Genomic DNA, 21,465 nt, shown 5'->3' with positions numbered 1-21,465 from the left:
AGCGTCCTGGGTGGCGTGGAGCATGATGGGAGTTGTAGTACGGAAGAGTCGTGGCGCCAAGAGTAGCGTGAACCGTGGAGCCTCTGAGAAAAGCACGCGGAAGACGAGGTTCTGCAGGAGAGAAGCTCCTGGGAGCAGTCTGGGAAGTGTAGTCCAGTTCGCTTAGCAGAAGATTCGCGGTGGGCGCCGGGGTTCCGGGAAAACGCTGAGCAGGCTTGAAAAGAGGTAGGTTCGTCGAGTCGCGCGGCCTGGGGCTGAACTCCGGAGCAAATGGAGGGCTTCCGAGGCCTGACGTCGCTCCTGGCCCTACGAGAGGCTTCAGTCGTCCTGGAGCGGAGGGCCATGTTGCCATGGAAACCCTCGCTCTGGACCCGGGAGTGCCACTCTGGAGCAGCGGAGGGAGTGCTGTTCTCCTCCTCTGCTGTCGGGAAGTTTTCCCAAGGGCCTTCTGAGCTGGGTGAATTTTTGGGGATTTGGGCATTGGCAACAGATTAAGCTCGAAGAGCCCTCTAGCGCCAAAGGAAAATAAAGACCCGAAGGCGGAGCCGTGGCCTTCTTTTGTTGTTTGTCTTCAGCCCGGTCTTTGTATCTGATTCAGAGTGAGAAGATGCCTGTGAAGGCGTCAGGTAAAGTGCCCACCGGCAACTCTGCGTGGCCCTGTGTTCTGCTGGGGGCTGGGGCAGCGGAGATGAACAAGACGAGGACTTTGCCCCCGTGTCGGGGGTGGAGATACTTAAAATATTGGTGTTCCTCGAGCTGGACAGAGCCGCCCCTAACCTCGCCAAGGACAATTACAGTAATAATAACTATTGTTTATTGGGCGTTTACCAAATGCCAAATTATGTTCCAGAAACTTACACTGCCTTACCTCGTTCAATCTATGCAACAGAGTACAGAACACGAGGAAACTAAGGTCTAGTGAAAGATGAAGCTAATTGTCCAAGATCGGTGGCGTGTGGGAATAAAATCTCTGTCCTCTGCCCTTTTTCTTGAGCGAGAACTTTTGCCCTTTACTCTGTACTACTTCCTAGTGGCGAGCTTTACAGTTTGCAGAAAACTAAAGAAAATACAAGAAAATGTACAGCAGAGCTTTTTTCTTTGAAATATTCTTTCCTCCCCTACTCTCTCTTGGAACTTTGGCTTCCTCTACCATTTGTTTACATTGGCTTTAAGATAGTATCTGATTTATTTATTTATTTTAGTTTTTTTTTAAAGATTTTATTTTTAATTCTACACCCAACGTTGGGCTCGAACTCACAACCCGGAAATAAAGAGTCCCATGCTCCACCGACTGAGCCAGCCAGGCGCCCCAAGATAATATCTGAAACAATATAAAACAATATGAAATGTAATGTGCCACTGTTTGTGTTGAGAATATCCCCTGTTCTGTTCCAAGCTTCACAGAAGGATATGTTTCTTCTTTTGTATACTTAAGTCTCTAGCTACATCCTAAATAGATGTAATAATAGTTTATACCTGTACATACTTTTTTTTGTTAAAGATTTTATTTATTTATTTAAAAGAGAGAGAGTGGGCTTGTGCATGTGCGCATGAGCCAGGTTAGGGGCAGAGAAGCAGACTCCCCGCTGAGCAGGGAGCCCTATGTGGGACTGGATCCCAGGACTCCATCTCAGGACTCTGGGATCATGACCTGATCCAAAGGCAGACACCGAACCAACTGAGCCACCCAGGCGTCCACTTTTTTTTTTTTTTTAAGTAGGCTGCACACCCAATGTGGGGCTTGAACTCATGACCCTGAGATCAAGAGTCTGATGCACTATTGACTGAGCCAACCTGGCACCCCTATAGCTGCACATACTTTAAAGGAGCTTTTGTTTACATCATTCTCATTTAATCCTCACCATGTGACCTATGTATAAGTTTTATAGGAGGCTGACATTTATTAACCAAACTGAAGAGTTTCAACTTCATTTATAAAATAGAGGTAATTTTGCCAGCATCACAGGGTTTCTGTGTTCAAATAAAAATGTAAAGAATGGGAATGGAAAAGTGTAGCACAGTGCTCAAGAAAAGTTCATTTAACTTTATTTGGGTTTCTCAGTTTATTCAACAGCACATGTACTGAGTGGTTATTACAGATACACTCTGCTGGATGTTATGGAGAATATAAAGATGATGCCATTAACAGGTATTAAACTGACTTGGGGAGTTTCATTGTCTTTAAAAAAAATTGTTTTTTGTTAGCATAAGCATTACCTTGGGCTTTCAGCCTCAGGATTGTTCTTTTGAGCCTCTTTGTGTTCTTGTTCCCTCTACCTTACTCCCCTTTCTCTGCTTGCCCTTCACAAGTCAGCTAAGACATCTCCTCCAGAAGGCCTTCCATGTCCCTGTTTACCCCACACTCCACCCAGACTGGATTGGGTGCCTGTGTGGTGCCATTGCATTGTCCTCCATCAGAGTCCTTATTAGAATATGTTGCAATTTTTTGTTTACGTGTTTGTTTTCCCCACAGGCTGTGGCTATGCCTTTTAACTCTGGAGAGGGAGCATAAGAAGTGTTTGTTTAATGAATGAATGACCTATCCATTTAGGACCTGTTTAGACCCTGAGGATAACCCTGTGAGTTGGTGAGTTATACGGAGTTTTCATGAGATTTAGTAAGCTGATTTCAGTATTCAGGAGTGATAACAAATCTGTCACAGTTCTTATGCAGAGTCGATCAAATTTAATGGCTTATGTACTCTCCAGTAATTATACTGAATTAAGATATGTTATTTTAACTTTATTCTCTGAGCTAGAGTATTTCTTTGAATGTGACTGGAGTATAAGATTAAAGTGATTGTTGCTTAGAATCCTCTTTTATAGGCAGCTTGCTCTTTTTTTTCTTGAAGAAGACTGGTTTTTTTTTGGAATTGCAGAGTTATGGATCTTCATCATGTAATAATCATACATCTGATGACTTAGAAGTCTATGTGTGAACCCAAATGAGTCTTTTGTATCACCATTCCTTTAACACGCATGCTGACAAATTGATCTTGTATTTGTAGCTGAGGTTTATCCCCTCCAGTTTTTCCTCCTCTGCTATTTCTAACAGCTGATAGTTCACTGGGTCTGGCCCTCAGTGTCGATCTCAGTATGCTGCGGCGAAAACCAACCCGCCTGGAGCTGAAGCTTGATGACATTGAGGAGTTTGAGAGCATTCGAAAGGACCTGGAGGTAAGAGTACAACTTTCGAATCCTTAGGGATATTTAAAACAGTAACTTTAACTTTTGAACTCCAGACTCTTTTACCAACAGCTTATTTGAAACCTCTATTTGGATGCTGGAAGGCATCTCAAACTTAATGTGTTCAGTTTCCTGTGGCTTCCCGTAACAAATTACCGCAAACTTGGTGGTTTAAAAAAAACAGAAATGTATTCCTTTACCATTCTGTAGGCCAGAAATCTGAAATCAGTATCACTGGTCCCAAATCAAGGTGTCAGCAGGACCTATAGCTCCTTCCAGAGGCTATAGAGGAGAATCTGTTTCTTGACTCTTTCAGCTTCTGGTGGCCACTGGTATTCCTCGATTTGTGGCCACATTGCTCCAATCTCTGCATCCACGATCACATCGCTTTCGCCTGTTGTGTCTGTGAAATCTCCCTTTGCCTTCTCTTACAAGGATACATGGAATGGCATTTTAGGGCCCACCCATGTAATCCAGGATAGTGTCTCCATCTCAAGATCCTTATCACATCTGCAAAGACCCTTTTCCATATAAGGCAACATTTAGAGGTTCAGGGATTTGGACCTGAGAGCCTTGGGAGTCACTGTTCAGTCTCCTGCACTTAACATGTAAACAAAAGACCTCTTGATTTCTTCCTCAAGCCAGTTTCAGGTGTTCCCTATGTCAGTATCTCTGCAGCTGCTCGAGCCAGAAACCTAGGAGTCACTCTTGAGTTCTCCCTTTTCCTACGCTTTGGATTCACCCCATGCATCTCCATGGTTACTACCTTAATCCAAGTTACCATCACCTCTCTCTACAATCTCAGTTGCGTCCTCAGTAGTCTTCCTACTTCCATTTTTATCTCGTTAATCTATTCTATGTCAGGTTTCTAGAATGCTCTTTAAAAATTTTCAGATCATGTCATTCCCCTGGAACTCAATGGTTTCTTGCACTTAGAATAAAATCTCAGTTTCTTATCATGACCTCCAAATTTTGTATGTTCTGGCTCCTCAGGTTTCAGCTCCTGCCATTCTTTGCCCTGGCTTCTGTATCCCAGGCACATTGGCTTTCTTTCATTTCCTTGAACACGCCAAGCTGTTTTATCGTGCATGGCCTTTGTACATGTTATTTTCCTCTTCCCGTCTTCATGTCTGTTGAAACGTTGCTTCTTTAGTCTGAGAGGCTGCTTCTGACCCTATTCAAATTAGGGGTGTCATTCCCATCCATGCTGTCCCTCCTTAGGGTCTCTCAAAGCACTTTATTTTAATTTTATTTTTTTTAAGTAATAATCTATGCCCACCGTGGGTCTTGAACTCACAACCCCAAGCTCAAGAGTCACATGCTCTACCAGCTAAGCTAGCCAGGCGCCCCAGAGCACTTTATCCTTTTATTTTATAGCATTTATTATAATTTACAATGATTTGTTTATTGTAGCATTTACATTAGGAACCTTGATTGTAGATACCATGTTTGTCTTCTCCACTGGAGAGCTCCCAGCATTTGGGAAGGAGCTCATCCCTGCATCATGGTAGGAGCTCAATATGTATTTTTTTTTAAGATTATTTATTTATTTATTTGAGAGTGAGACAGAGAGAGCACAAGTGGGAGTTGGAGCAGAGGGAGAGGAAGGAGAATCAGACTCCATGCTGAATGTGGAGCCCAACATGGGGCTCGATCCCAGGACCGTGAGATCATGACCTGAGCCAAAAGCAGATGCTTAACCGACTGAGCTACCCAGGCACCCCATCAATATGTATTTTTAAGTGTAGCTTATCCCACAGTATTAAATGATGTCCATTAATAAGACTTAAATTCTTCAGTGGCTCTGAGAATAAAGTCTAGATTCCTTAGGATGGCATACAAGGTCCTTTGTGGCCTAGTCCTTGCTCATTTATCTTTATCTTTACTTTATCTTCCACTGCAAGTTATCTTTAACTTTGATCTTGGTGCCTCTGCACACTTGGTTGCCTTCCACTGAAAAGTCCTTTTAGTATGATTTAAACTTCAGCTGTAATGAGTCTCATAAAGTGTTGGCATACTAAACTTTGATTCTGCAGAATCAGCTCACTGTTGAGTTAGTGTTTCTGCTAAAGGCAATTATCCAATGGGTTTGACCTGTTTTAGAGCAACTTAGGGAGGGATAGATTTGCCCTAAACTAAAATAAAATGAAACCAGTAGAAACTGGTATTTCATTTGTTACTGAAATGAGTTTAACTATATTTTGATGACTCTGGATTCTGAAACAGTCAGTAGTTGTTCATGGTGGGAAGCCTTTTAAATGATTTCATACCATTTGGACATTCTCAGTTTCTCATGGCTTATAAAATGATAGTATCCTTTGCCTTTTAACCTGTTTTCACTAAGTTATTTGTAATGTTACTTATTGGTAGTGTAGACTAGAGAGTAACTCAGAAAGGTCATTTTATACACACACACACGTATAAAGTAATACCTTATTTGATTTAGTATGATACTGTGACATTGGCATTTAATGCTGAGTTCATTAGTAAGTGGTGAAGAATGGCGGCGATTCCAGTGGTTAGAGTAGTCAAGCCATTCTTCCAAGGAATGCTAGATAAAACATTTGTTCACTCTCTCAGAGAATATTATTATCTAATATCATCTTATAGTCAGGTAGTAGTAGTTATGGGATAAGTGTTAATCTCTCTTTTCGAAAATATCAAACTGAGGGGTGCCTGGCTGGCTCAGTTGGTGGATTGTGCAACTCTTGATCTTGAGGTTGTGAGTTCAAGCCCCACGTTGGGTGTAGAGATTACTTAAAAATAAAATCTTAAAAAAAAAATGATCAAACTGAGATACTGACTTGGTGAATTCTGCAGTCACTTGTGACTTAAGAGCCAAACTTTTTTTTTTTAAGATTTAATTAATTTACTTATTTGAGAGAGAGTGAGTGTGCAAGCAGGGGGAGGAGCAGTAGGAGGGGGAAAGAATCTCAAGCAGACTCTGTGCTGAGCACGGAGCCCCATGGAGGGCCAGATCTCACAACCCTGAGATCATGACCTGAGCTGAAATCAAGAGGTGGATGCTCAACTGACTGAGCTACCCAGGCGCCCCAAGAGCCAAACCTTTTACGTGAAAACAAAATGAAACCTCAAAATTCAGGCCTTTTGATAAGATAGCACAAAACCTTGTATTCCTGTGTTACATTTAATTTCATGGTGTCAGTGAAGTTGTTAATTTCTGGTGGTTATTGCTTTATCAGTCCCTTAATTTTTCCATCTATTCTCTTGAATAGTACATTTACTGAAAGACCCTTTTCTGGGTGCCTGGCTGGTGCAGTCGGTAGAGCATGGGACTCTTGATCTCGGGGTTGTGGGTTTGAACCCCATGTTGGGTGTAGAGATTACTTAAAATAAAATCTTGAAAGAAAAAAAAGAAACACCCTTCTCTTTCCCTTGTCTGCCAACTTATTTATCTTTTTTTTTCTAGTTTTATTGAGAAATAACTGACATATACCACTGTGTAAGTTTAAGGCATAGAGCATGATGGTGTAATTTACATATATTCTGAAATGATGACCACAGTAGTTTCAGCTAACATCCATCTTCTCGTATATTATTTATCTTTCTAATTGCAGCTTCCTGCTCTGAAGCTCTGCCACAACACACCCCACTCCTTATCTCTTCTTTATGTCTCTTTAGCAATGTGGACTTTCCTGTCATAGCTGTGATCACCCTATGTTGTCCTTGTCTCTTTACCTATTTCCTTGTTAGACTGTGACGTCCTGGAGGGTAGGGGTTATATCTTTTCTCGCCATGTCCCTGTATCCCCGCTTGTACCCTTACTATCCATTTAAACCTAGGATTTCAGCTTATCGTTCTGTAGGCCCTAACCCTAGCCTTCACCCTATGCCTGGTGCATGGCAGGTGCCAAATAAATGTTTGCTAATGGAAAGAACGTTGTCTTAATCCTAAGACTTTTATACTTCCAGACCCGTAAGAAACAAAAGGAGGAAGTGGACGTCGTAGGAATCAGTGATGGAGAAGGTGCCATTGGGCTGAGCAGTGACCCCAAGAGCCGGGAACAAATGATTAATGATCGAATTGGTTATAAACCCCAACCCAAGCCCAATAATCGTTCATCTCAATTTGGAAGTTTCGAATTTTAGAGGTGGATTGTCTGGCATGCCAGAGCCCTGGAATGGAGTAAAATGATGGCAGAAGTACAAACAAGATTTAGAGAATTGAGTGCATGCAGTCAAGCAGAATGTTTTACCTCCTGCAGAGAAACACTTCTGCATGAGATTACTGATGCTTAACTTTTGCTCTAAGTGGAAATCTAAACTCTAGTTTGTCTCTGGAAAATTTGACTCTATAAAACTTGTCTGATCTTTGTTTTTAAAAATAAATATATTTTTGGAAAAGTGTGCGACACCTTTAATGAAGCATAATCATAGCACTGTTAACCCCCCAGACTTTAAAAGGTAATTGCTACAAGAGGTAACATCATTCTTCCCACCTTTATTGAGAGACTTGAAGCACAGAACACTTCAGTTGATCCCTGGCACTGACTTTCAACTCATCTATTCAGCAAGTATTTTATTGAGTGCGTGTTATGTGCCAGATACTGTTCTGGGCACTTAGTAATATCAGTGAACAAAATCAAAGATCCCTGCCCTTGTGGAGATTAGATTGTAGTGATTTTGTGTAAAGGTGGTCATGCTGTGGGTTTCCAGAATCTGTTTACAGAATGGCTTTGTAGCTAGTCTGAGTGTAATTTGGGGAGGGGGACAGACAGTGGAGGGAAACACAGTAATAGGAATGCTCCTAACAGAATTACCATCATTCCAGTTTTCCTTTCTTTCCCAACTTGCCTAAGAATTTTTCCCACTAAGAGCCAGTCGAGAGGGTGATTGAGAATCATGCTGGCGCCTGGCTGGCTCAGCTGGAGGAGCATGCGACTCGTGATCTCGGGGCCATGAGTTTGAGGCCCACTTTGGGTGTAGAGATTACTAAAAAAATAAAGTTTAAAAAAAATCATGTCCTGTTGTTTTTTTTTTTTTTTTTTTTTAAAGATTTTATTTATTTATTTGAGACAGAATGAGAGAGAGAGAGAGAGCACATGAGAGGGGTGAGGGTCATAGGAAGAAGCAGGCTCCCCGCCGAGCAGGGAGCCCGATGCGGGACTCGATCCAGGGACTCCAGGATCATGACCTGAGCCGAAGGCAGTCGCTTAACCAACTGAGCCACCCAGGCGCCCCCATGTCCTGTTGTTTTTACCATTTAATTAAACTACAGGGAACTGCCAGCTGTGGTAGAAGGAACCTCTGGAGTCATCAGTTCTGAAGAGACCCCTTAGCAAGATTTTGCCCAATTTTTCTAGGGGTAGCTTAAGGCTGGGTATTAAGAATGTGGAGGAAGAGCGCCTGGACGGCTCAGTCGGTTAAGTGTCTGACTTTGGCTCAGGTCATGATCTCGGGATCCTGGGGAGTCTGCTTCTCCTCCCTCTGCCCCTCTCCCTGCTCCTGTGCTCTCTTCGCTCTCTCGAAGATGGATAAAATCTTTAAAAAAAATAAAAAGAACGTGGGAGAGGCAGGGAAAGGAGGATATATAGTTTCTCTTCTTCCTCCAACCATTCTTAGAAAACCTTTATTCTTCCAGTTTGATCGAGGTCCTTCCATTCTGTTATTTTAATGGTCTTAGAGACACAGCAAGTCAGGCTCTAGATGGGAAAACTGAGCTATATCACCTTGAAGCTTACAAAGGCCAATATGGAAGGGCAAAAACCGGGAGAAACAAGCCTCTGCCTAAGCTCTGTCACTAGCTTCCCAGCACAAATAGGCACAGAAGCATAAAACATTGTGCCTCCTGAATTTCTGCTTCCCTCCTGATTAGCCAACACTCGGAGGCACTATACCGAGTGCTTTCCGCAGAGTATCTCAATCTTTAACTCCAATGAGGAGAGTACTAGATACTAATTTTATAAAAGGTGAAACTAATGCTCAGCTAATTAAGGGGTAGAGCTGCGATTTGAACCAGGCATACTGATCTCTGAACCCGTTTCTAAACTGTGTTGCTACACTGCTTTCCCAGTCTCCCCCTGCTGGGTCTAGAAGGTGGGGTTCTCAGGGGTGGAGGGAGGGGATGCTGTTTCAGTTCTCATGAAATTTTATCTATCTTATGCTATTTTATCTATAAAGAATGAGGCATTCACCAGATTAATGGCTTCTTTATTGCCTATTGCAGCTATAAATCCTTTTAGACACAACTGAAATTACATGCATTGGTTCTCTTATTCCTTAGGTCCTAGGGTTCATTCCTAGATTATAGTTAAGTGCTTGTGAAGAGATACTAAACTCATCCAGAAGAGCTTACCTTTAATTTCATGAAAGCTGGAGTAAAAATAATCAAAAAGTTACTATGGTTTGGTTGCCTATTAAGTGCTAGGTGCTTTATATATATTGCTCCTAAATTGAAATGGTACTGTTATTGCCTTTTTTATAAATGAGAACAAAATTAAAATTTTGTCTTTTTTTTAAGGATTTTATTTATTTATTTGACAGAACAAGCAGGGGGAGCGGCAGGCAGAGGGAGAAGCAGGCTCCCCGCTCAGCAGGGAGCCCAATGCGGGACTCGATCCCAGGACCCTGGGACCATGACCTGAGCTGAAGGCAGACGCTTAACGACTGAGCCACCTAGGCACCCCCTATCATTTTTATTTATTTATTTATTTATGTGCAAAAAGGTGGTTTTATTAAAGCACAGGGACAGAACCTGTGGGCAGAAAGCTGCTGCTTGTCATTTTATTTTTATTTTTTAATATTTATTTGACAGAGAAAGACACAGCAAGAGAGGGAACACAAGCGGGGTGAGTGGGAGAGGGAGAAGCAGGCTCTCGCTGAGCAGGCAGCCCGCTGAGCAGGCAGCCCGATGCGGGGCTCGATCCCAGAACCCTGGGATCATGACCTGAGCCGAGGGCAGATGCTTAACGACTGAGCCACCCAGGCGCCCCTATTTTTATTTTTATATTTTTTTAAGATTTATTTGAAAGAGAAAGAGGGTGAGCAGGGCGAGGGGCAGAGGGAGAGGGAGAGAGAATCTTCAAGCAGACTTTCCGCTGAGCACGGAGCCCCACACCAGGCTTGACCCCTGAGATCATGACCTGAGCTGAAACCAAAAGTCGGACGCTCAACCGACTGAGCCACCCAGGTGTCCCAAGCTTGTCATTTTAAGTAGAGTAAGAGGAGAGGAGAGTGAGATGAAAACTATAAAGGGATCTTGCCACTTAGAAGACTGACATCTTAAAAACTTAACGGTAATGGCCAATGGAGAGACCACTTATCCTGATAATCACTCTGGGTAGAAAGACATGCATAGAATCACAAAATCAAAGTATTTATTTTGTTCTTTCACATATGACACTGTTAACACATTCCTACTACAGCAATACTGCTCTCCAGGAGCTTACAATCTAAAACAGTCAACATTAATTGTAGACTCAGTGATTAAGGCATTATATCAAATGCAGACTTTGTATCTTTAGATGTATCTTCTGAAAGAAACATATGGAGAGAGCAGGATCAAAATGAAATGACATGAACGTGTAACCCCTGCCCCCTCCCCTTCCAGCTCCTTATAAGAAACCCCTTGTGGCTAGATTCCAAGCCCAGAGCCTCACAGTCTGAAACAGAATTCCAGACAGCCCTACCATAGGAGTAGTGAAGAAACCTTAATTTCTAATTCCCTGGTGGACACAGAGGATTCCCTGTTTGTAGGCAATGAGGGGCTGCGTGTTCCTCCGAGTTCCTCCTTAGACAGCACCTAAGGTTCTGTAACTCTGCTGATGGTACCATAGGTAGCCCTTCTAGCAATTCCAACAGGACAATTTCTCCTCAAAATGTGCGTCAGGTCTCTACTAAATTTCACAACTTCTGGTTGGTATCTCCACTGCCTCAGGAGGGCTAGGGAGATTTCATAAACTGGATACATGGGATTAAAGACTGAAAGAAAGGGAAAGGAAAGCAGAATAAGGGGCCAAAGAAATGGGGATACCAGCTTCTCAGAGATGTGAACAGGGAAGGAGGAAAAGAGAAATTTGGATCCAAAAGAACAAAAGTCAGGCACTAAATTCCAGATCAACAGGGATACAGAAATGAAAGTCAATGAGATCATTATCACAATCTAAGAGCTCAAGAAAGATGGAATTTAAGCTTTCCATTTTTTCTCCTTCACTACCTTCCTCCTTTGGCAACCTAATCTAAGAATTGCTGGAATTCAGGTTTTTCATGACACTCTATCTTGAATACCTGAAGACCTATCCCAGACTGATGTTTCTCCATTGAGTTTCAAATTCACAGCACTTTGCCTTAACTGGCCTTGATTTTTCTTACCTTACTGATAAGGTCATGTTTCTGAAAGGGTATTTTATAGCAGCTCAGGCCAAGATTTCTAGAGAGCACCAGGGTCACTTTTACATTGAGTCATATTTTATTTCTCACAGTTTTATTATTCCTTGGCTACTGAGACAATAATTGGCTATTTACACCTTCATTTTGGACTCTCTCACTACCTGTCATTCACTCCGCTCATGCGAAAGATCAGTACTACAAGGGGTTGGAATGAGAGAAAAGCACAAAACTCTACATGTTGGTTCTCAGATTTTACCCTCGATCCAGTAAGCTCGTAACCTTCTCTTGGTTTAAAGCCAGGGAAGTACACATTCCTCACTCTCCAATATTTAACTGGCACCCACAGAGAAAGTACAAACTTCAAAACCACAACAGAGGCCAACAGAAGAGTTGTGTGTTGTCTCGTGTGCCCTGAGGCACGACAGGAGTCTAGCACCAAGGAGGGCAGGATTTAACAGACCAGCATGGGAAGAGTCACTTCACACAGGTAGTCTGGATTGAGGACCAGGCTGTGGTGTAAACTAACTGAACCGAATAAAAGTCCAATATGATTCTTCACTGAGAAAAAGAGGTTTTGGCCACATGTGATCTATTGAAACCCCCAAGAGTAACAAAGACAGTCACATAGAGAACGAGGATCTGCTTGGTGTGGACATGGATATTGGGGGCTGAGGAAAATCTGGTCATCAGCAGACCATACCCTAAACCTCTCCGAAGAGAGAGCTGGGCTTTTGCCCTCCTGACCCATGACTGGCTGATTTTACACTGCAGATCAAAGGTCTTCCTTAATCTTTGAGCTACTTCCAAGAAACCACAGACCTTTAAAAATAAAGACTAGTGATTTCATACATACTGATAAAAGTTACTTTAGCTACAGTCCTTGGGCACACGTACACACAGCTGGAGATGAATACATGTTTGTGGAATGATTAAGTATTGACCAGCAGCATTTAGTACACGAATTAAGCTTAGACATACTACCTACCAATTGTCAGTTCAAATTCCTGTGCCCAGTACCAGGTAGCTCACCCCACCAGGTGACACTTCCTTAGTTTAAAGCAGAGATTCTCAAAGCATGGTCCCCTGACCATCAGCAGGGACATCACCTGGGAACTTGTCAGAAATGCCAATTTTGGGGCTCCGGGTTGAGGCCCAGAAACTAGTGTTTTAACACTAGTTTTAACACTAGTTTTAACACTTGTTTTAACAAGCCCTCCAGGTGATTCTGATGCAGGCTAAAGTTTGAAAAACTGGTTCAGAGGCCAACACCTGATAACAATAACAAAAAACAATTCACATTCTTTTGCTTCATTCAGCTGTGACAATCCAAGGTACCGAAAGTAAAATATCAATGGTTTTATTTTAAAATATCTATTTCTACTTTTCTCAAATTGATTGTCATCTTTTCTTTTTTTGATTGACAAGTTCATTCTGATCAAAATGTTAAGTAGGAATACAAGTTGATGAGTCAGCCACCCAAGAATGCACACACACTTCTGCAAGCTCCAGGCCCATATTTAGTCTCAAACCACCTTTCTGCAAACTACCGAGATTTCGGTACCACACATCACACTGAAAGGCACAATGTACTTCATACTCCTCGCATCCAAAGACTGGAGCTCACTTTTCAATGTTAAGTTTGTGTTCTGGGTTTAGTTGGGCGAGAATTTCCCTCAGCTGCCATCAATCCTAGCTGAAGTGAATCTCTCTCCATCACTGGCCCAGGAAAAACCCACCAAATTCACATACTGTCCGTTAACCAAATAAAAACAGAAGAGTAAAAAAGGAAGCAGTGATCAAGTCATTGAACAGAAAGCGACCTGACTTGGACAAGAACATATAATTTGGATCTAGGATGATGGGGGAGGAGAGGACATCTCCTGAGGGAATCCCAGCTCATTAGAAACAAACAGGGAGGTTCTCACTTCGCTCAGAGACTGTAGGCTAAACCTCTGTTGAGGGTGGGGTGTGTGTGTGTGTGTGTGTGTGTGTGTGTAAGGAGATAAGGAGCTAAACCTCTGTTGAGCAGGGGTGTGTGTGTGTAAGGAGATAAGGAGCAAGAAGGGAAGGTTGGAGTAGGAATCACGTCTTTCAGTCTTGAACCGCTTCCCACTGCAATAGATAAGGCCGCATCATGGAGTTTAACGTTAATGGCAATGCTCTGTGATGTCCACGACCACTGCCTTCTTCCAGCTGAAGAGGAAATATCCAGTGCCGGCCCCAGCGGCTACTGCAATGCAGAGGTAGCCGTTGTAGGTCATGAAGATGAGCATGAGGAAGTAGCTGATGACCACTTGGATGATATGCAGCACTGTTTGCAGGAGGTGAGGAAAGCTCAGCATCTGTTGCCTGGAGAGTAAACAGGGACACAACCATCAGGGACCCTCAGGAGTGTTCAGGCAGCTCTGCAGATCAGGATAAAGGGGGAGCAGTTGTGGTTGGGAGCTCAGCTTGAACTGGACTCCTTCACAGCCATCCTGGCAACTCATGGCTACTTGTGTGTATGTAGGTTGTTTATGGTCCCTGGAAATGAAACATGATAGGGCTGCCTGGATAATCAGCATTGGCCAGATACAGTTATATGTCAGCAGGAGGAACCCTCTTTGGGAGGAGAGGAGACGAAGGAGGACTAATCCCCTAACTTACTCTACCTTGGCTCCTATAAAAGGGAAGCCCTAAACCCTCCCCTACTTACTTAAACATGTTCAGGCCTTCCACCTTGGCAACGTTCACATTCTAAAGAATGGAAATAGAATTGAGGGTTGGGTAGTAGAGTACAAAGCACTTAACCAGGAGTCAGGAGCCTTGGCTACCCCTCTGTCGCTCACTAGTTCTGTCACCTTAGGTAAGTCACAACATGTTTGCGCTTTAATAAGCTCATCAGTTACAATGGGAATAAATAACATTGTGGTTACTTGAAAGTAGCATATTGATTTATAGGATTCCTTGAACTCTAATTTAGTTTAAGACCTACATTTCTATTAAAACTCAAAAATCTCAAAAAGCATTTGCCAATCTGTGGGAAAGCCAGTAGTCATCCAAATACTTGCATTGACAGAATACAGACATCTGTACATCTTATATTATAAAACAAAATGAAAATAGAGCTGGGGGCATACAATTTGTCATAGGAAAGAATCAATTGGATTCTGTCATTCTTCTATACCTGACCCGAATTTCTTTTAATCTGCATATTATTATTTTGGCAAACATATTTTTTTCCTTTTTCAATTTGGGCAAATATTTTAAAATATAGATTCCTTACCTTCTTCCACAGTGACCAAGGCTTACAATTCAGAACAAATGTTCATGCTCAGAAGGGTTCCTATCATTCCTTCTTTGGCCTGCTCATGATTCACAACCTTAGCCTCCAGAGACAGTTTTCATCAAGGTCATATAGAATCACTACTAACTCAAGAAGAGGACTGTTGCTAATAAAATAGCTGTTTTGCTGCTTAACTCATCCAGCTCTCCAGAACTTCTGTCTGGATCTGTTCAGTCTTCTTACCCAACAGTTTTGTGTGTCTCCATGAGGATGGTTCCATTTGGTCCTGGGACGGGCATGGAATTGTAGCGGATGCTGACTTGTGACTTGCGCAGCAGGCTTTCTCGGGCTATCTTGAGTCCTTCATAGAACATTGCTAGTAAAAACACTGCCACAAAAGCTCCAGCCATTTCTAAGTAGGGAAGGAAAAGATGGTGGTATGGTCACACATGCAAAATCACTAGCTGGTGTGCTGTCCAAGCTAGAGAGACAACATAGAAGAGAGCTACTCTCAATTTCCAAATACATTATATTGCTACCTCTCTACTTGCACAGGCAGGCAGACAGACAGACAGGGAAAAGAGTGAAGATGGTTTTCAATTAGTGAAAACCATTGTCTCCACTGGAGAACATACTCATTTTCTGATTATGACACAAAAAATCATCTGAACAACAATCACCTTCAGGTCTGGCTACCTGGTGTCATAAATCAGCTTGTTATGACACAATGTAGAATATGCAAAAGGGGAATAAAACAACATTTTTGTTTGTTTTTATTTTTTTGTGACTGTGGTGATAGATAGATAGATGTATTTTTAAAGATTTTATTTATTTGACAGACAGAGAGCACAGTAGGGGGAGTGGCAGGCAGAGGGAGAGGGAGAAGCAGGCTCCTCGCTGAGCAGGGAGTCCTATGTGGGGCTCGACCCCAGGACCCTGGGATCATGCCCTGGGCCAAAGGCAGACGCTTAACGACTGAGCCACCCAGGTGCCCATAAAACAACATTTTAAAGTGTTGACTACTTCCTTGAGCAAAGGGGAAAAAACTAGAGAGATAAATCAAGAAACACTCTTAATTATAGAGAACACACTGATGGTTCCCAGAGGGGAGGGGAGTGGGGGGGGGAATGAGTGAAATAGGTGATGGGGATTAAGGAGGGCACTTGTGATAAGCACAGGATAATGTATGGAATTGTTAAATCACTATATGTTAAATCACTAAATACACCTGAAACTAATACAACACTATGTTAACTAACTAGAATTAAAATAAAAACTTAAAAAAAATAAAGTGCTATTTCTTGAAGACATTTCAGTTTTTTTTTTTAAGATTTATTTACTTTTATTTGAGAGAGAGAAAGAGCATGAGCAGGAGTGGGGAGCAGCCAGGGGGAAGGAGAGAATCCTCAAGCCGACTCCAATGCAGCGCTCAGGCCTAGGACCCTGAGATCATGACCTGAGCCAAAATCAAGAGTTGGACGCTTAACCGACTGTACCACCCAGACGTCCCCAGACATTTCAGTTCTAAATCTTTCACACTGTGAAGTGTTGGTAATGATATGAATATACTCAAACTGCTGATTTAACACACTACCTGAACTAAATGCTCCCCTCTTTCCCCAAATTGATTTTTGTGGCTCCAAAGATATACCTGATGCTTAAAGCAGTCCAACTGACCACTGAGCTTGTGCAATTTGAATTTAAGGCATGCCCACTCAACATTACAGACACACAAAAATGGGTATTAGTTACCCCAAAAGTAGGACTGACACTAAGATGAGCCATGCGAAGAATCAGGAATGATGTAGACCAGTTTGATACGCTAGAAACAGCACTGGAGTAGGCAGGTCTAGAAAGTCTGGGTCCCTGTCCAATCTCTGACACACTCACACTGTGTGATTTAGGGCTAACCATTTCCGTATTTGAGACTTAATTTATCTGTAAAATGGAAGGACTGTACTGGATGATTAGCTCTCCACCTAGGGTTATTTTGTGGTCTGTTTACAAAATGCTTCTTATGTCATTTTAACTTGACTATAGCCTTATGTCCAGGATCAGTAACTTATCAAATAAGGAAGCACTCTGGAAAAGGATGAAAGGAAATGGATTTGCGAAAGACTCCTATCTGGTTTCTAAATTATTTTTCAGAAACTCTAAAACACACGCAAGTTGTTATTATTGTTTAAGTAGGCTCCACACCCAGCATGGAGCGCAATGTGGGGCTTGAACTCAACGACCCTGCGATCAAGACCTGAGCTGAGATCAAGGGTCAGATGCTTAACCGACTGAGCCACCCAGGCGCCCCGTAACATACACATATTATTCAAGGGAGGTTTCCTGTAGGACCAAAGTAAGCATTGTGTATCCTTACCTTGTAGGTAGTTAAGAGGAAGATGATTATGTATCATAACCATAACCATTCAGTACTTACAGCAGGAAGAGGTGCTGGGTTTCCAGATTCTTTGTCACTGTCTCTCATGTGAGTGTCATCTCTGAATACCACCTGGTGAGGGTGGCTTACTCACCTCCAGCGGTATTGATGACCAAACCAGAAAACAATAGCTCCACATTCTTGAAGCCGAAGTAGAAGGTCATATGCTGCCAGTAAACCAAAAACAAGTCAGTTAGACAGGATTGAAGATTCTAAATGAGAATTTCAGGTAAAGAAGCTGAGAGCATTTAAAAGTATCAGATCTGGATAATAAGAGACATTCACTGAAGTGGCAGACTTTCTCCTTCATTACTACCACAGACACTCCACAAGCACTCTCCCTTGCTTTCCCTCCAACCTTCTCTCTCTCTCTTTTTAATTTTAATTCCAGTATAGTCAACATACAGTGTTATGTAAGTTTCAGGTGCACAATGTAGCGATTCAACGATTCTATACATTCCTCAGCGCGTATCATGGTTTAAGTGTACTGTCTTTTTCTCTTTTCTATACAAAGCATGAATACCAGAACCTAATTCAGAAAAGGGTCAATTCTGAAAGGAAGGAAGACAGAAGAGTCCTAGAAATCCTGGTTCTGGTGTGACTCTGAAATTAACCTGCCACATGATCTTGGGCAAATCACTTGTCTTGTCTTTGTCTGTGCTTTTCTTCCTGGGTAAACTGACCTTTAAAGATAATAACCTGCCAGACCTAAAACTCAATTATTTCTATGACCCAAGTGGGTGGAAAAGGGTAGCCTCTCCCGTAGCACTCACCATCATCATGTTGCCCATTCCCCCGCCATGGGAGTGGGAGGCCGAAGTGGTTGGATGATGGTGATGAGGTACTGTTGTACTGTTGTAAGCCATGTGGCTTGTCTCCTTATGGTGGGAATGGTCCAGGTTTCCAGGAAAAGTTGAGTCAGCAGGAGATTCTTTTAAGAAAAAGAATTATACATAATAACTTCACGATATAAAACCTTGATTCTTTTTGAGAAACATTTTTTAAGTAAGCTCTATGCCCAACATGAGGCTTGAACTCATGACCCCGAGATCAAGAGTCACATGTTCTACCAACTGAGCCAGCCAGGTGCCCCTAAAATCTTGATTCTTTTTTTTTTTTTTAAGATTTTATTTATTTATTTGACAGAGAGAGAGATAGCGAGAGCAGGAACACAAGCAGGGAGAGTGGGAGAGGGAGAAGCAGGCTTCCCGCCGAGCAGGGAGCCCGATGTGGGGCTCAATCCCAGGACCCTGGGATCATGACCTGAGCCGAAGGCAGACGCTTAACGACTGAGCCACCCAGGCGCCCCTAAAATCTTGATTCTTGATAACTATTTATTTATGTGGGATTTCATCCAATACGATTACCTCTGGAGATTGTGGCACAAGGGATTTGCACCTAGGGTTTCAGAGACCTAAGCCTTATTCTGCAAAGTAGTTCCTTTAATAGATATGTTCAATGTATGTTCAAATTTAAATCTAAGATAAGGAGAAGAAAAGTAGTTTCTTTGGGTTGCAGGTTTCGAAACAGACAATTTGTAACAGTGGACAAATTGATGCCATTAATGAAATTTAACTGCTCTAAGGCTTTCTAATCATAAATGTCAGTAGATAAAATGCAAGTGCTTCAAATAATTCACCTAATTGGATGGCCTGTGTTCAATCAAGATATTAAGAATACATTTTCACATACAGGACAACCAGCCTACGGCTAATTTAAACTTGAAGAAAAGGTCTATTACTGCCCTGGGCAAGCAGTGTGCTCAGAAGATACAATTTCAATCCTAGCTCAGCATTAGCGCTAAGAACACTGAAAACAAGGTATAAATTGAATGTTCTATATTAAATTAAGTCCAGACAACTGTACATTCAGCCTTGTGTCTTTACTACCACATCACTGCTTTACTGCAAAAGTCCATCTGGGACATAAACCAAGGAGCAAAAACTCCTGTAGCTGGGGTGGGGGTGGGGAGTGGGAAGCTGAAAATAGAGGTGTTGGTGGATTCTCTTTACGTGTCCCTTGACTCCAGTTTGTGGCGGAAAGAGTGCTTTAGAAATTCCCAGAAGGGGGGTGCCTGGGTGGCTAGTTGGTTAAGCTTCTGACTCTTGATCTCAGCTCAGGTCTTGATCTCAGGGTCGTGAGTTCAAGCCCTGAGTTGGGACTCCATGCTGGGTATACAGTCTACTTAAAAAAGAAAAAGAAAAATTCTAAGTAGGTATTCATGTTCATGAGCCTGAGTGTGCCTCTCACTCAATCAATCAATATTTATCAAGCTCCTACTATGTGCCAAACTCTGAGCTAAGTGCTAGTAATTCAGAGAGTAAGACAAACAAGGTACCTCATGGAAAGAGAAACAAGGAAGTAGAGTAAACAGAACAATTTCATGGTGTATGATTAGTGGGACGAAGGAAACAAACAGGGTAAAATGGCAACATTACTAAGAGGTGGAGAAAAGGCATACCTTAGGTAGGAAATCTATATAGATCCAAGGAGGCATGTATAACTTAAAAGCACAATTATTCAGCCATCTATTTTTCCCTCTTCAAACTCCCATCTCATGATTCTATGAGAGCAAGCTCAAGAAATAGGCTTGAATTTCCAGCAAAGGATCAAGGCAAAGCATCAGTTAGGGATAATCAAAGTTCAACTGTGAATATAAATAACTTTCATGCCAGACACTATATTACTTCGTAATTATAGAGCTTGACAATCTGGCATTATTAATACCATGGACATAAAGGACATATATAATAGGGTCCTTGTCCATAAAGTTTTTATAGCAAAGGATAAAAAACAACACACAAAAATAATCAACACGACAGCACCCATAAAATTTCAATGATGGGAAAAATGGTAAGTGGGCAGAAGTTTTCAGTTAAAGAATCATGGTAGAATGGAGAGATCCCTGGTGTCTGAGTGATGATAGATTATGGTTTTTGAGCTAAGCAAATGCAGCGAAATAAGAATAAAAAGACTTTTGCCAGCCAGGAAGACTGAGAACACATCCTCATGAAGAGACTCAAGTAGAAGTCACAATTTGTTCTCTTCCAGTAAGAGTTTGGAAAGTGATTATAGCAAAAGAAAACCATAAGGATAACTTTATTTCACATTATCAACCTGAATCCTCGCCATAAATTCAGTGATTACTTGCAGTGTCTTCTGGTGTAAAAGACTGAGGGAGATACAGAGATGAACTAGACATAGGGTCTTCCCCCAAGAAGCCTCAAGGCTAAAACCTAAAAGGGGAAACCGAACAGTTGTAATTTTTCATTTTGGGCATAAGAAGACATGTAAAGGGCAGTTTAAAAAGCAAGATCTTAGCACCACAAATTACTTAAGATTTGTAGCCTTAAATATCCTTGATTAATTTTCACATATTCTTCCCATTGACAGTTTTGGTTTTTTTTTAAGATTTTATTTATTTATTTGAGAGAGAGAGAATGAGAGAGCACATGAGAGGGGTTAAGGTCAGAGGGAGAAGCGGACTCCCTGCTGAGCAGGGAGCCCGATGCGGGACTCGATCCAGGGACTCCAGGATCATGACCTGAGCCAAAGGCAGTTGCTTAACCAGGCACCCCCCATCGACAGTTTTTAAGACCCATAGTTTCCTAATTGTTCAGGTACTTCATTACCAGTTAGAGACACCTGCTAAATGGAGGCATGTAATCAAATCTCTTCAGACATATCGCTGGCCCAATAATTCATTTGTACAAATCTTAAGAACACCTTTCAAAGTATGCACCTGTTCTGAAGTGTCATCTTTATAGGATAAATTTCACATTCAAATATACTAGGAAATAGAGCAGGAATAGAATCTACTTCTTTTCATTGTGAGTGGATAATGGTTTTCTTGTAATGGAATCCTATGCAAGGCTTGCCCAATAGTATATGAATAGGAAGGTACAAATCTGGTGGATTAATGTGCAAACATGTACCATAGGCACATATTCAAACCAATTCTGGCAAGTCCTTAGGCTTACTAAAAGTCTGTTCCAGGAAAGATGCCATGGGAATATGCCAAACTCAAATGAAATATATACACAACTTATTATTAAAGCATAAAAATAAAAGCAATTATATTCTTTTCTCTTCCTACTTGACTTTCCAGTGATGTGCCCTATGTATTTGGATAACTGATCTTCTATAGCAATCAAACACCCCTAACTCATTCTTTCTAGAAGAGAAATTCTACTTACAGGAGGTAATCTGGCAGTTGGTTAGTGTTAGTCTGCTTCC

General features: G+C 41.9%; 2 protein-coding genes across 4 annotated transcripts in view; one reads left to right on the top strand and one right to left on the bottom strand.

Moving 5' to 3' along the window:
* Nucleotides 1-34: 34 nt before the first annotated feature.
* Nucleotides 35-8,119, top strand: CDC26 (cell division cycle 26). 3 transcript variants are annotated; one of them, XM_032419048.1, is made up of 4 exons: nt 35-225; nt 2,474-2,587; nt 3,055-3,176; nt 7,118-8,119. In XM_032419048.1, the coding sequence occupies exons 3-4, from the start codon at nt 3,096-3,098 to the stop codon at nt 7,292-7,294; spliced, it is 258 nt and encodes an 85-aa protein (XP_032274939.1). In that variant the 5' UTR covers nt 35-225; nt 2,474-2,587; nt 3,055-3,095; the 3' UTR covers nt 7,295-8,119. The 3 variants fall into 3 exon arrangements, with proteins under 3 accessions (XP_032274939.1, XP_032274938.1, XP_032274940.1); XM_032419047.1 differs by having other exon boundaries at nt 47-225; nt 3,083-3,176; XM_032419049.1 differs by lacking the exon at nt 35-225 and having other exon boundaries at nt 2,510-2,579.
* Nucleotides 8,120-10,499: 2,380 nt separating this feature from the next.
* SLC31A1 (solute carrier family 31 member 1) overlaps nt 10,500-21,465 on the bottom strand; it is a 38,839-nt gene continuing 27,873 nt past the window's right edge. Inside the window, exons 2-5 of the mRNA XM_032418644.1 lie at nt 18,003-18,160; nt 17,324-17,396; nt 15,042-15,210; nt 10,500-13,882 (exon numbers count right to left, since the gene is read on the bottom strand). Coding sequence (XP_032274535.1) covers nt 13,681-13,882; nt 15,042-15,210; nt 17,324-17,396; nt 18,003-18,095 — 537 coding nt within the window. The 5' untranslated portion in view covers nt 18,096-18,160 and the 3' untranslated portion in view covers nt 10,500-13,680. The remainder of the gene's footprint in view (nt 13,883-15,041; nt 15,211-17,323; nt 17,397-18,002; nt 18,161-21,465) is intronic.

This window comes from Phoca vitulina, unplaced genomic scaffold (genome assembly GCF_004348235.1).
Source record: "Phoca vitulina isolate PV1807 unplaced genomic scaffold, GSC_HSeal_1.0 scaffold21, whole genome shotgun sequence".
Taxonomy (NCBI): domain Eukaryota; kingdom Metazoa; phylum Chordata; class Mammalia; order Carnivora; family Phocidae; genus Phoca; species Phoca vitulina.
This window is presented reverse-complemented; position numbering and strand designations above follow the sequence as displayed.

Bases quoted from the DNA above. Each gene is read 5' to 3' on its own strand.
- CDC26 (XM_032419047.1), top strand. From the start codon at position 2,535: ATGACCTATCCATTTAGGACCTGTTTAGACCCTGAGGATAACCCTGTG. The intron at 2,588-3,082 runs GTGAGTTATACG...TCTGGCCCTCAG, and splicing joins GAGGATAACCCTGTGAGTTG to TGTCGATCTCAGTATGCTGC. The intron at 3,177-7,117 runs GTAAGAGTACAA...TTATACTTCCAG, and splicing joins GCATTCGAAAGGACCTGGAG to ACCCGTAAGAAACAAAAGGA.